Genomic DNA, 13,042 nt, shown 5'->3' with positions numbered 1-13,042 from the left:
GTGATAGGTTTAGAGGGAGGGGAATTCTTAGAATGCATCTAGGAGAGCTTTTTAAGTCAGCATATAGAAGGTCCTACGAGAGAGGGGGCGGTCCTGGACTTAATTTTAGGGAATGAAGCTGGGCAAGTGATAGAGGTGTCTGTGGGGGAACATTTTGCAGATAGTGGTCATAACTCCGTTAGATTCAAGGTTGTTATGGAAAAGGACAAGGATGGGCCAGAAGCCAGAGTTCTAAACTGGGGGAGGGCCGATTTTAATAAGATCAGATATGATTTAGTCAGAGTGGACTGGGAGCAGCTACTTTTAGGTAAATCTGTATCAGAGCAGTGGGACTTATTCAAGAAGGAAATAGGCCGAGTATAGGGCCAACATATTCCAGTAAAGAGAAAGGGTGGGACCAACAAATCCAGGGAATCCTGGATGTTGAGGGATATACAGGATTGGATAAAGAGAAAAAGGGAGGCTTATGGCAGATACAGAGGGCTCAAAACAGCAGTAGCCCTGGAGGAGTATAGAATGTGCAGGGGGAACTTAAAAAGGAAATTAGGAGAGCAAAAAGGGGGCTTGAAAAACATTTGTAGGTAAAATAAAGGAAAATCCAAAGTTATTTTACAAGTACTTTAAGAGTAAGAAGATAACTAGGGAAAGAGTAGGGCCCATTAAGGAACATAGTGGTTATTTGTGTGTGGAGCCAGAAGACGTAGGTAGGGTTCTAACTGAATACTTTGTGTTGGTGTTCACAAGTGAGAGGGATGACATGGGTGTGGAAATCAGGCAGAAGGACTGTGATATAATTAAAGAAATTAGCATAGAAAGGGAGGGAAGTTCTAAGTTGCCTGGCAAACTTAAAAGTAGATTAATCTCCAGGCCCGGATGAAATGTATGCCAGGTTGTTGAGTGAGGCAAGGGGCTAGCAGGGGAGCTGGCAATAATTTTCAATACCTCTCTGGCCACAGGAGCGGTGCCAGAGGACTGGAGGACAGCCGATGTGGTACCGTTATGCAAGAAGGGAGGAAGGGACAAACCAGGGAACTACAGGCCAGTCAGTCTAACCTCAGTGGTGGGGAAACTATTGGAAGCAACTCTGAGGGACAGAATTAATATACATAGGGCACGGATTAATCAAGGACAGTCAGCATGGTTTTGTTAAGGGGGGGTCATGTCTCACCAGTTTGATTGAATTTTTCGAAGAGTTGACCAGATGTGTAGATGAGGGCAATGCATTTGATATTGTCTACTTGGACTTCAGCAAGGCTTTTGATAAGGTCCTGCATGGGAAACTGATAACGAAGGTAAGAGCCCATGGGATCAAAGGCAGTTTGGCAAATTGGATCCAGAATTGGCTGAGTGGCAGGAAGTAGAGGGTGATGGTCGAGAGGTGTTTTTGTGACTGGATGCCTGTGTCCAGTGGGGTTTCACAGGGAACGTTGTTGGTTCCCTTGCTGTTTGTGGTATATATAAACGATTTAGACTTGAATGTAGGAGGGTTGATCAGTAAGTTCGCAGATGACACGAAAATTGGTGGGGTGATAAATAGTGAAGAGGATAGCCTTAGATTGCAAGAGGATATAGACGGGCTGGTCAGATGGGCTGATCAGTGACAAATGGAATTTAACCTGGATAAGTGTGAGGTGATGCACTTGGGCAGGACAAACAAGGCACAGGAATACACGATGAATGGTAGGACCCTGGGAAGTACCGAGGATCTGAGGGACCTTGGTGTGCATGTCCACCAGTCCCTTAAGGTAACAGGACAGGTAGATAAGGTGGTTAAGAAGGCATATGGGATACTTGCCTTTATTAGCCGAGGTCTAGAATATAAGGGCAGAGAGGTTATGCTGGAACTGTTTAAATCATTGGTTAGGCTACAGCTAGAATATTGCGTGCAGTTCTGGAATTTGCATTATAGGAAGGATGTGATTGCACTAGAGAGAGTGCAGAGGAGATTTACCAGGATGTTGTCTGGGCTGGAGAGTTTTAGTCATGAGAGATTGGATAGACTGGGGTTATTTTCCTTGAAGCGGAGGAAATTGAAGGGGGACATGATTGAGATGCATAAAATTATGAGGGGCATAGATTTAAGGTAAGGGACAGGAGGTTTAGAGGGGTGTGAGGAAGAATTTTTTCACCCAGAGAGTGGTGGGAATCTGGAGCTCTCTGCCTGAAAAGGAAGGTGGTAGAGGCAGAAACCCTCATAACATTTAAGTATTTAGATGTGCACTTGCAATACCATGCCATGCAAGGCTGTGGGCCTCGTGCTGGAAAATGGGATTAGAATAGTTGGGTACTTGTTTGACCAGCACAGACTCGATGGGCTGAAGGGCCTTTTTCTGTGCTGTAGACCTCTATGACAATCTGCAGAGGGAGGCAGAGCTTGCCAGAAGGGTCCAGGGAAGGATGGTGGTCAGTGGACTGGGCAGTAGTTGGCTTTCAATAGACATGCTGAGTGAAAAGGTTAGCAAGAGTGGAGGATGAAGCCTTTATTCTCAACTCCATAATGGGTATCATGATAGTCCTGTCATAGTATGCTGAGGGCAGAAGGCACCCTATGGTTGAGTGGGATGATGGCAAGAAAGAAGGGAAAGCTGAGGACTAGCAATGGAGAGGGAACAATTAACTGAAAAGGAAGAGATGAAAGGTAGCATACCTGACAACATGAGTTAAAGAGTGAGAGCCAAGAAAGTGAAATCGTATCACAGCGGGCTTAGATCTGAAACAATATACACATAAATGGACAAAAGGCAAATTTTGGTCACACAGGTGTGGCAAAGATTAAATAATAGATGTAGTGCTCATTAAAAAGAGCAGGGAGTATGTAAAAAAAAAAGTCTCTTCTGTAATGCATGCTTACATATTTGTATCCAGAGATCCATATGCACTAGAGGGATTAAGGAATTGTGGTTTGTTAAAATAATTGTCCACTTTTTTCCCCCAAGTTAAAGCAGTTATTGAACATGAGATCAAAAATGGAATTCCTTCACATAGGATCATGCTCGGAGGATTTTCACAGGTGAATCTTTAGAACTATTTCCAAATATATACAGTACCTTATTTTACCTGATCAAGAAAAATAATGAACCTCTTCTCACAATAGGGTGGTGCATTGTCTCTGTACACTGCTCTGACATGCCATCACAAACTGGCTGGTGTTGTAGCCCTGAGTTGCTGGCTCCCTCTTCACAAAACCTTCCCACAGGTACCTAAACATTTTACATTTTCTCCGTAGATCATATTGCATTGCGCTGTGGTGCAGCAGAAAGATATTTATCTGGGATTTTGGAATAATGTTCTGCCACAATTTTAATGTGTCCAAAACTAATTAAGTGTTAAAACTCTCCAAGTTGTCCCAGTGATCTGGCTCTCTGGGTTTACATGTTCAGTCCTAATCTGAGGGAATGGCAGCGTGATTGCGGCACTTGGCCCTTGTAGATTAGTAAAAAGGTGTTTTCACTCTTGATTGCTAAACCCTGCTCAGTTGGAAGTGAGCCAATGGGGACAGCCTTGGCTATAGTGATAGCTGAATGGTCTATCACTGTGCACTTTGAAGGTTCCTGTCTAAAGAATAGTGACTCGGTCAGAATATTACAGGGTGACTAGTGCCTGTGGCACCAAACATTAGCAGTCAATGTCTTCAAGAGAGTTGGGGCGATTTAAAGGTAAAAAACCTGTGGTGGGAGGTTGCTCTTTGTCTTTTCTTGCACACATCTGTTCATGCTATATAGCTACTTCTCTACATTCCAATTGCCCTTGGAATAGGTATATTACTTTGGTCAATTGTTTTTTTGTAACAGCTTTTCAAAGAATGTTAGCATGTCACTTAACTTCAGTTTAATATTTTAAAAAGCAAAGCCTGGCAGTATAAACCAGAATCCAAATTTAGACCGTCAGAGCAGAAGTAGGCCATTCATCCCCTCCAGCCTGCTCTGCCATTCATTTGGATTACAGAAATCTATCAAACTCTTAGTCTTGAAAATTTCAGTTGATCCAGCATCCACAGCCTGCAAGGGGAGAGTATTCCAGATTTCCACTGCCTTTTTGTGTGGAAAAAGCGCTTCCTGATTTCATCCCTGAATGGCTGGATTCCCCCACCAAAGTAATTTGCTTCTCTGTATCTAACCTATCAACTCCCTTTATCATCTTAAATACTTTGATTAGATCACCCCTTGACTTCGAAACTCAAAGGAATAGAAGCTATATTTATGCAACCTGACTTCATAATTTAACTCTTTAAGCCTTGATATCATTCTGGTGAACCTGTGCTTTCTCCATCCAAGGCCTATATAGCTTTCTGTATGTTGGTGCCACAAAAGAATGCAATACCCTGTTTAGGGTTGGACCAAGGCTTTGTACAGTAGAAGCATCTGCTCCTCACTTTTGCATTCCAAACCCTTGGAGTGAAGGCCAACTTTCCATTAGCTGCTTTGTACATTTGTATTAACTTTCAGTTATCTGTGCACATGGACACCAAAACCCTTTGCTCCTCCACAGCTCCTTAGTGTCTCACCATGAATTTGATAAGATCCAAAAGTGCATGCTCTAGGTGTGCTGTACCATTAGAATTCGGAATAATTTGGGATTTAAGATGCAAAAGTAATATCAAAATCAATTTGACTAATTTATGCCCATATTTAAGTCTAGCTATGAAATGGTTTGGTTTAAAATTGAATTAAATATGTGATCATGGTTGGCCTGGTCTGTCACTGAACAATGAGGAAATTGACCCACTCATCACTTCAGTTAATGCTCAATAAAATTTGTCAATGAGGGACCTGTGTCTTATAGAAGCAGCACTGAATGGGAAAGTTTGGGTTTTTTTTTATTTATTCATTTATGGGATGTAGGAGTTGCTGGTTAGAGCAGCATTTATTGCCCATCCCTAATTGCCCTTGATAAGGTGGTGGCGGATCTGCCCCCTTGAATTAGTGCAGTCCCTGTAGTGCAGGTACACCCGAGTGCTGTTAGGGAGAGTTCCCAGAATTTGACCCAGCGACAGTGAAGAAATGGCGATGTATTTCAAAGTCAGGATGGTGAGTGGCTAGGAGGGGAACTTGCAGGTGGTGTTGTATTTCAGATGCTAACATCAATATAACAAAGTGATGTTCTTAAACTAACTCAGATGTGTAAATGCATAAAAGTACACATCTATTTATTAACTTGCCCTTTTTGGATATCTTTCAATTGTTTAAACAGACAACAAGAAGGCTACATTGAGAATTTAATGTAATTTTTAAAATATCTTTTGAATTTTTTTGGTAATTCTAGGCAGCAGGTAGCAATGTCAACAAGGATATTAGCATCCTGCAGTGCCATGGTGAATTGGATCCCATGATACCATTAACATTTGGTTCAATGACAGCACTGAAACTAAAGGCAATCATTAACCCTGCAAACCTTCAGTTCAAAACATATTTAATGCAGCACTGCTCATGTCCACAGGTGAGTGCAGCCAGAGTTGTTTCTTTGTACTTGTGTTTATAATATATAAATCTTGTACGTAACGATTAATAATACAACACCATAATTTGGGTATTTGCGTAATTTATAATATTGGTTCTATCACATAGATCTAGCCCTTCACTATCTGGTCCCATTAATTAGTTGATAAAATGCTGAAAAAGATAATGATGAAGTAATTACTAGCCAAATCTGGCCTGGCAGCATTATTATAAAGAATTCTAGGCTTGACTAACATAACTTTTTTTTTTTTTGTGACCACCCCTCCCCCAGTTCAAATGACTGTGAGAGAACCTTGTCAAATCTTGCAGCAAAGCAACTTTTGCCATAATTGTATAAGTAGAGCTATAACTAATTGAGTCCCACCGAGTTGGACAATAGAGGCTATGTAGGAGGTGGATGATGTGATTGATTTTACCAGAGGCTGGGGAGAGGTCAACAAGGATAAGGAGGGTTAATGCAAATCCATCACACTCATGGGATGCTATTTGAGACTTTGGCTAGAGCCATTTCTCTGCTGTAGTTGTGGTGGAAAGCCAATTTTAGAGATTCAAATGAGTAATTTCAGGAGTGGTAACCATAGATTTGGAATGTGACATATTCAAGGATTTTGGATAAAAGGGAGGCTGACAATAGGGTAATAGTTTCCTAAGATTGATGAATCATATGGATTTTTTGAGGAGGGTGGTTATGATGGCAGCTTTGAAGACAAAGGGAGGTCATATCTAGAAGGAAAAATCATTTATGATATCTGCTGTGATGCAGGCTAACAAGTAAACTTAATGTGGCCTAGTGGGTAAAGTCTCTGACTTCACATGATCTTAGGTTTGAGTCCTCCTGCAATTGTTTCCACAGAAATCGGGCTCAACTTCATGAAACCAAACCATGTTCCCATTCATTTGCGGAAAGTGCTGATATTCCCTTCAGACATTGCATTATTTATCTTCACCTGAACTGTCATGGGGACCAGTGTTCTGGCGACTTGTATAACTAGGGCAGTCGAGAGGGCTTTAAACTAAATAGTGCAGGTAAGGGATCAAGTGAGAGAAGCTGTGATATTAAAGTGAGAGGACAAGGCAAGATAGCAATTAGGGTAATGATAATCAGAGCATGGCAGGAAGGGACAGAGCATACAAACTTAAGAATGTGCCAGCAGATAAGGCTAGTGGTTGTAAAAATAGTAATAAGACAGAACTAAAGGCCCTATCTGAATGCAGGTAGCATTTGTAACAAAATGGATGAATTGTCAGCTCAAATAAAAATAAATATGTATGAGCTGATAGACATTAGAGAAACAAGGCAACAAGATGACAAAGACCAGGGCATGAATATTAAAGGATACATGGCATTTCAGAGGGACAGAAAGCTAGGAAAAGGTGCAGAGGTGTCTCCTTAATTAAGGATGACAGTACAGTAGAGAGAGATGACCTTATTTCTGAAAATCAAGATGTAGAATCAGTTTTGGTAGAGATAAATACCAAAGGTAAGAAGTCACTTGTGGGAGTAGTTTATAGGCCCCTTAACAGTAACTACAGTGTAGGATGGGGTATAGAGGAAGAAATAAAATGGGCTTGTGTGAAAGGTACGGTGATAATCATGGGTGACTTTAATCTACATATAGATTGGATGAATCAGATTGGCAAAGGTAGCTGGAACATGAGTTCATAAGAGTCTTTTTGGGACAGTTTCTTAGAGCAGCAAGTTCTAGAGCCAACAAGAGGGCAGGCTATTCTAGATCTAGTAATGTTCAATGAGACCGAATTAATTAACGACATCCTAGTAAAGGCTTGCCTAGGTAGCAGGTATCATAACATGATTGAATTTCACATTCGGTTTGAGGGAAAGGAGTAGGTCTAAGATTAGTGTTTTAAACTTAAATTAGAGCAGTTATGAGGACACGAAGACAGAGCTGACCAAAGTGAATGTGGAAGTTAGGTTAAGGGAGAGGTCAGTGGAGCAGGTGGCAGGTATTTAAGGAGATATTTCATAACACTCAGCAAAGATGTATTCCAGTGAGAAAGAGAAACTGTAGGGAAGGACGCACCGTTTGTGGCTAATTAAGGAAGTTAAAGACAGTACAGTATCCGTGAAGATTAGTGGCAGTTTAGAAGATTGGACAGAATATATAAAACAGTAAAGAATAACTAAAAATATAAGATGGGGGAAATTAGCGTACAAGAGAAAACTAGCTAGAAATATAAAAACAGATGGTAAGGATTTCTACAGGCATTTAAAAAGGAAAAGAGTAAGTAAAATGAGTGTTGGTCCTCTAGAGAGTCTGGGAAATGAATAATGGAAAATAAGAAAATGGCGGATTAATTGAACAGATATTTTGCATCTGTCGTCACTGTAGAAGACACAAGTAACATCCCTGAAGTAATTGCAAATCAAGAGGTGAAAAGCAGGGAGGAACTTAAAACAATTACAATTGCCAGGGAAAGAGTACTGAGAAAATTACTAGAACTAAAAGCTAACAAGTCCCAGGTCCTGCTGGACCTCATCCTAGCGTTTTTAAAAAAGCGGTTGTTGAGCCAGTAGATGTATTGGTTTTAATTTTTCAAAATTCCCTAGATTCTGGAAAGAGCCCATCAGATTGGAAAATAGTAAATGTAACTGTATTCCGGAAAGGGGGGAGACAGAAAGGAACTACAGGCCAGGTAGCTTAACATCTGTCATTGGGAAAATGCTGGAATCTATTATCAAGCAAGTTAGAGCAAGGCATTTAGAAAATTGCAATGTACTCAGGCAGAGTCAACATAATTTTGTGAAAGGGAAATCGTTTGACAAATTTATTAGGGTTCTTTGAAAAAGTAATGTGGATAAAAGGGAATCTGTAGATGTGGTGTACTTGGATTTCCAGAAGGCATTTGATAAGATGCCACATCAAAAGTTACTACACAAAATAAGAGCTCATGGTGTAGGTGGTAATATATTAGCATGGATAGGGAAACAGTAAGCATAAATGAGTCATTTTCGAGTTGGCAAAATATAAGGAGTGTAGTGCCACAAGGATCAATGCTGGAGCCTCAATTATTTACAATTTATATCAATGACTTGGACAAAGGGACTGAATGTACGGTTGCTAAATTTGCTGATGACACCAAGGTAGTTAAGTAAGTTGTGAAGAGGACATAAGGGGTCTGCAAAGGGATATACATAGATTAAGTGAATGGGCAAAAAATTGGCAAATTGAGTATAATGTAGGAAAATGTGAACTTGTCCACTTTGACAGGAAAAATAAAAAAGCAGAGTATTTACATGGAGAGAGATTGCAGCATTGAGGTACAGAAGGACCTTGGTGTCTTGGTACATGAATCATAAAAGTTAGTATGCGGGTACAGCAAGTGATTAGGAGGGCAAAAATGGAGTTGAGGCCAGCAAGCTCAAGGGGCCAAATAGTCTACCCCTGCTCCTAATTCACGTGTTCGTATGTACATTTGTATAAGGAAACTTAATTTTATTCTAAGAATTGTATGTTGAAAGAAAAGTACATTGCTTTCATGGAATTGCAAAGACTTCAATAACTTTTTCTTCCCTTTCTGGTCTGAAGAATTTAATGCGACTTTTTTTATCACACAGGAAATGATGGCAGTGAAAGAATTCATTGCAAAGCAGCTTCCACCGGTCTGACTGAAGAGAGCAAATCTGTGAGGCCCTCCTCAACCTTTCAACTTTCACCTGACAACTGAAACCAAGCCATGTGCTACCAACCTCAGATCTTTTACAGACCATTTTATTCGTAACAGTTAATATTTTTTCTTAATGTAAAGTAGACTGGATATATCCAAAATTTGTACTGGCACAATCCTAACTCCCTTCAAAGGTAATTTTATCAGTATAGCGAAGACTGCCTTTGACAGGAAGTACCTATTCAATTTTAACTCTTTCCAGCTCAAATAGTCAAAAAGATTCCTAATGCAGCTTTTATTTTGAGACATAATTTATAAAGTTCCTCCAAGCAAGAAGGGTAACCCATACTTTTCTGATCTTGGATTTCACCTCAACTAGAGTTAAAGCTTCAAAATATGCTTAATGTAGTATCAGTGTACTCTCTTTTGTGCTTTTCCTGCAAATTGATGCACTCACTTGTTAAATTGTGGAACAATATTGGTGTAATTGTGGAGAAGTGCAAGGCTTAGATAGTCCTGCTGTATTGGCTGACGGGACCAAGAAGCAGCAATGAAGAAGTATGTCTATTCAAGAATGAAAAGCAAAATAAATCATAGAATGAACCTAAGGGCTACCAACACAAGATTGCTGACTAAACATTCTATAGTTTTTCTCAGCTGACGGGATCTTAATCTCTATCAACAGTGCACTGGTGCAGCATGATTGCTGATCAGTAATGGCTAGATTGTCAGAATGGAGGCAAGTATCACAAGAGCCAGGCTGTTGTATATTTTCTAGTAGTTGTTTGAGAATAGCAGTGGAGTCTGGAAGGGGAATGTTTGCCTAACGCATGTACCAGACCAGTGAGAGGAAAGTGTAGAAGTTGCATTAAAAACTGTAAGTTACTCAGCTTTTATCTCAGCTGTGGCAGTAAGTGAACATGATATTTGATCTCAACACCCTGGGGTACGGAAAAATCCACCAAGGCAAGCTCTCCCCACTAATTGACTGCTATTAAGTGTCTCCCACAGGAAAGTCTATACATGCAACCATTGAGTGAGGTTTACAGATCAAGGATCACCACTTACGTGAAGGCTTTTGACACTGCTGAATTTTTAAAAAAATGTTCCATCCTCAAAATGTCCCCTAAAAATTATAAAGCATTATCTCCAAAGAGCATTGTTCTGCTAGCCAAAGGTTTGGATCCAGCCTGCCTCGTTGACCATCATTCTTGCTTGCCCTCTAGTGAGGTCTGCCAATTCTAAACCACTGGACATAGCTCTGTGCTGTGTATTGAGTAGAAAATCTGTGAAGACTTAGGGGGACAGTTATTTAAGAAGTGTAAAAGTCACTTGTTAAATGGTTGATTTAGTTCTATCCAAGATGTTCCCTCTGTATCTAATACAGTGAAGTGGACAGATGGTATAGAAACCTGGATCTTTGTCGCAAACTGTTGAGGTTGATTCCCTAAACTGCAATGGTATAACATTACCTTCAGTTTTGCTCTGTTTGTTTAAAATACTTTTCAAAAATGGGCAATGCGCTTCACAGGAGCTTTTTAAAGCAACAAACTAATTTGGCTGGCAAAGAAGTTAAAGGCTTTGACCTTAAAAATACAAAAAATGTTGTAAATTATGCAAAATATTTTTACTGACCAACAAATGATGCAAGTTGGTTAGCACTTCAGTACATCATGTAGCTGAAAATTATGCAAAGAACAAAATTGTCCTAGTTTCTATGAATGCCATCAGCTTCATAAGAGTTCAAATCCTTTTCAAGAACTGCACCTGCAGAATCTAAATTCATTCACGTAAAATTACAGATCTGAGGTTTTTGATATGTATTGAGTGATACTGCATTGAAGCATTGTAACACAGTACCCTTGGATCCATTTGCCACAAAACAGAATCCTACTGTGACAGTTCTATACACAGCATGTGATATGCACTTGCACTAGATTTCTTAAAGGTTGGATTTGGTAAATCATTGCTGTACCTGGACTCCATCTGATGCATTTCACATATATCTTCAATAAAAATAGCATGTCATGAAATCTCTGTAACATAAGGTAGATAATATTGGAGGATGTGAGGGAGAATTAATGAGATCTTTTTAACTGTGGCATTTTTTTTTGTTTGCTCTCCATTCCAGAAGCGATGCCATTGGGTTAACTTTTTTAAAAATCTATTGCTAGTTTTTAATGTCTATCACCACTTTTAGGCAATTCTTTTTGAGTATATGAGACCCTCCTTTAAAGTGCTCAGTCGCTTTCCTGTTATAAATACTTTGACTTTTTTCTCCAGATGTGACCAGCCACTTGTATATGGCATTGTATACTTTTGGATATACTTAATGGATAAAACTTAGCATATGGTTGAGTATCTTTGTCACAAAAAAGTATTGACAAATGTAACTTGTAGAATAGCATCTTCTATAAGTTTTTTAGTTGGTGATACTGGACAGAGGTACAGCATTTTATTACAAGAAAAGAGAAAAATAGAAGTAGTCATGATAGTCATGATGTTTATGTGGTTAGTTAGAGTGACCATGGGAGTGGACTGACCACTTTGAAGGAGGATGGAAAAAAATAATTTTTCTTATACTGGGACAAGATGTAAATTCATATTATGTTGTAAGAAATGTCCTGTAGTTTGTTCAGAGGTTCTGAAAACATAGCTTGAAAATCACTTGAGTTTTACCTGGAAAATGGCTTCTGAGGACATGCAGCTCAAATCACAGCCGTGACTGCTGAGCAGCCTGCGTGCATTTTAGTGTGCATGTAAATTTTATTTTCTCACTTTGATCAGAGCCTAATGGTATGATTTTCTAATATGCTTCACTAGTTTGCAATGCTGTGAGGAGAGGGAGGCAGTGCAAGGTCATTTTGGTTTTAATTTTTAGTAAGGCTCTTGCCAATTTAGCACAGAGCTCCAATGGCTTTTGAGGTGGAGAGCAAGCTTGCCTTCCTGTCCCAATTACAGGAAGCTGCCATCCAGGAATGTAGCTTCAAGGAGTATGGTTGGTGGGGCATGGGAGGATCTTCCTAAACATTCATGCTAGGTTCATCCAACAGTAGTTATCAAAGCAAAATTTGATTTGGTTCTACCTCACATTCCTTCTGGTAGAAAATTACAGTTGTAAATTAACAAATCATTAAATGTGTCTTACAAATGTAAGTGATAGAAAATGTATCTGTGTTGAGTGGTAAATGCTCCAAATAGTGACTGCTGGGCAGCATTGACAATTAATTACAGATTAAAATTAAATATTTATACCATTGCATGCATTCACAAATGTGTTTCACAGACAACATTGAGAACAAGCCAGTGTACTCAATATTCAAAGCTCATTGCATTAACTCTCAAATTTTTACTTTAATCTACAATTATACAGTCATGGTGATTGTTGCAGTTTAGAGAATTGCTCAGTTCTTAACACCTTTAGGTGATGTCACGTGAGAATTGGTAATTGAACACATTGAAAGAAACCATTTGTCAATGCACCCTTCAAAAAATGTAATCAATTTCTATGTGTATGCTTTTCCATTCCATTGCTGTTGTTAAATCTGATTATTTTACCCACAGTATTTTATTTTTGTCCTCCAGTCTCCTTGTAATGTGAAATTGAATAAAGAGAAGTCCATCAGGAAAGTGTTTTCTGAGTGTGTCTTCAGCAATAATGAGGAAGCACATTTAGATTTCATTAGGATTGCCAAATCTGGTTGAGCATATTGCTGGAGGCTTCATCTCATGACCTATTCACAACCGTCCAGCCCAAACAGCCGTCTTTCATATCCAACATTTTTATACACGATGAACAAAAGTGCTCAAAGAAAATGTAAAACACAAAGGCAGTTATTTTTAATGCTATGATTTTTCTTGTGAGCTGTTGACAACAATGTCCAAGAGATTAATTCCTGGTCACTCCAGGGCAACCCTAGGTTTCATAGTTTCAATATCTGAGTATTAAGTTTTAAATT

General features: G+C 39.4%; 1 protein-coding gene across 3 annotated transcripts in view; it reads left to right on the top strand.

Annotated features, from left to right (window-relative positions):
- lypla2 (lysophospholipase 2) overlaps positions 1 to 12,713 on the top strand; it is a 44,022-nt gene extending 31,309 nt beyond the window's left edge. For all 3 annotated transcript variants that reach the window (XM_041212450.1, XM_041212449.1, XM_041212448.1), the window contains exons 7-10: positions 2,937 to 3,010; positions 3,095 to 3,196; positions 5,263 to 5,436; positions 9,034 to 12,713. In XM_041212450.1, coding sequence (XP_041068384.1) covers positions 2,937 to 3,010; positions 3,095 to 3,196; positions 5,263 to 5,436; positions 9,034 to 9,084 — 401 coding nt within the window. In that variant the 3' untranslated portion in view covers positions 9,085 to 12,713. The remainder of the gene's footprint in view (positions 1 to 2,936; positions 3,011 to 3,094; positions 3,197 to 5,262; positions 5,437 to 9,033) is intronic.
- The last annotated feature ends 329 nt before the right edge of the window (positions 12,714 to 13,042 follow it).

This window comes from Carcharodon carcharias, chromosome 19 (assembly GCF_017639515.1).
Source record: "Carcharodon carcharias isolate sCarCar2 chromosome 19, sCarCar2.pri, whole genome shotgun sequence".
NCBI lineage: Eukaryota > Metazoa > Chordata > Chondrichthyes > Lamniformes > Lamnidae > Carcharodon > Carcharodon carcharias.
The sequence above is the reverse complement of the archived record's forward strand: the minus strand, read 5'-3'. Positions and strand labels throughout refer to the sequence as shown.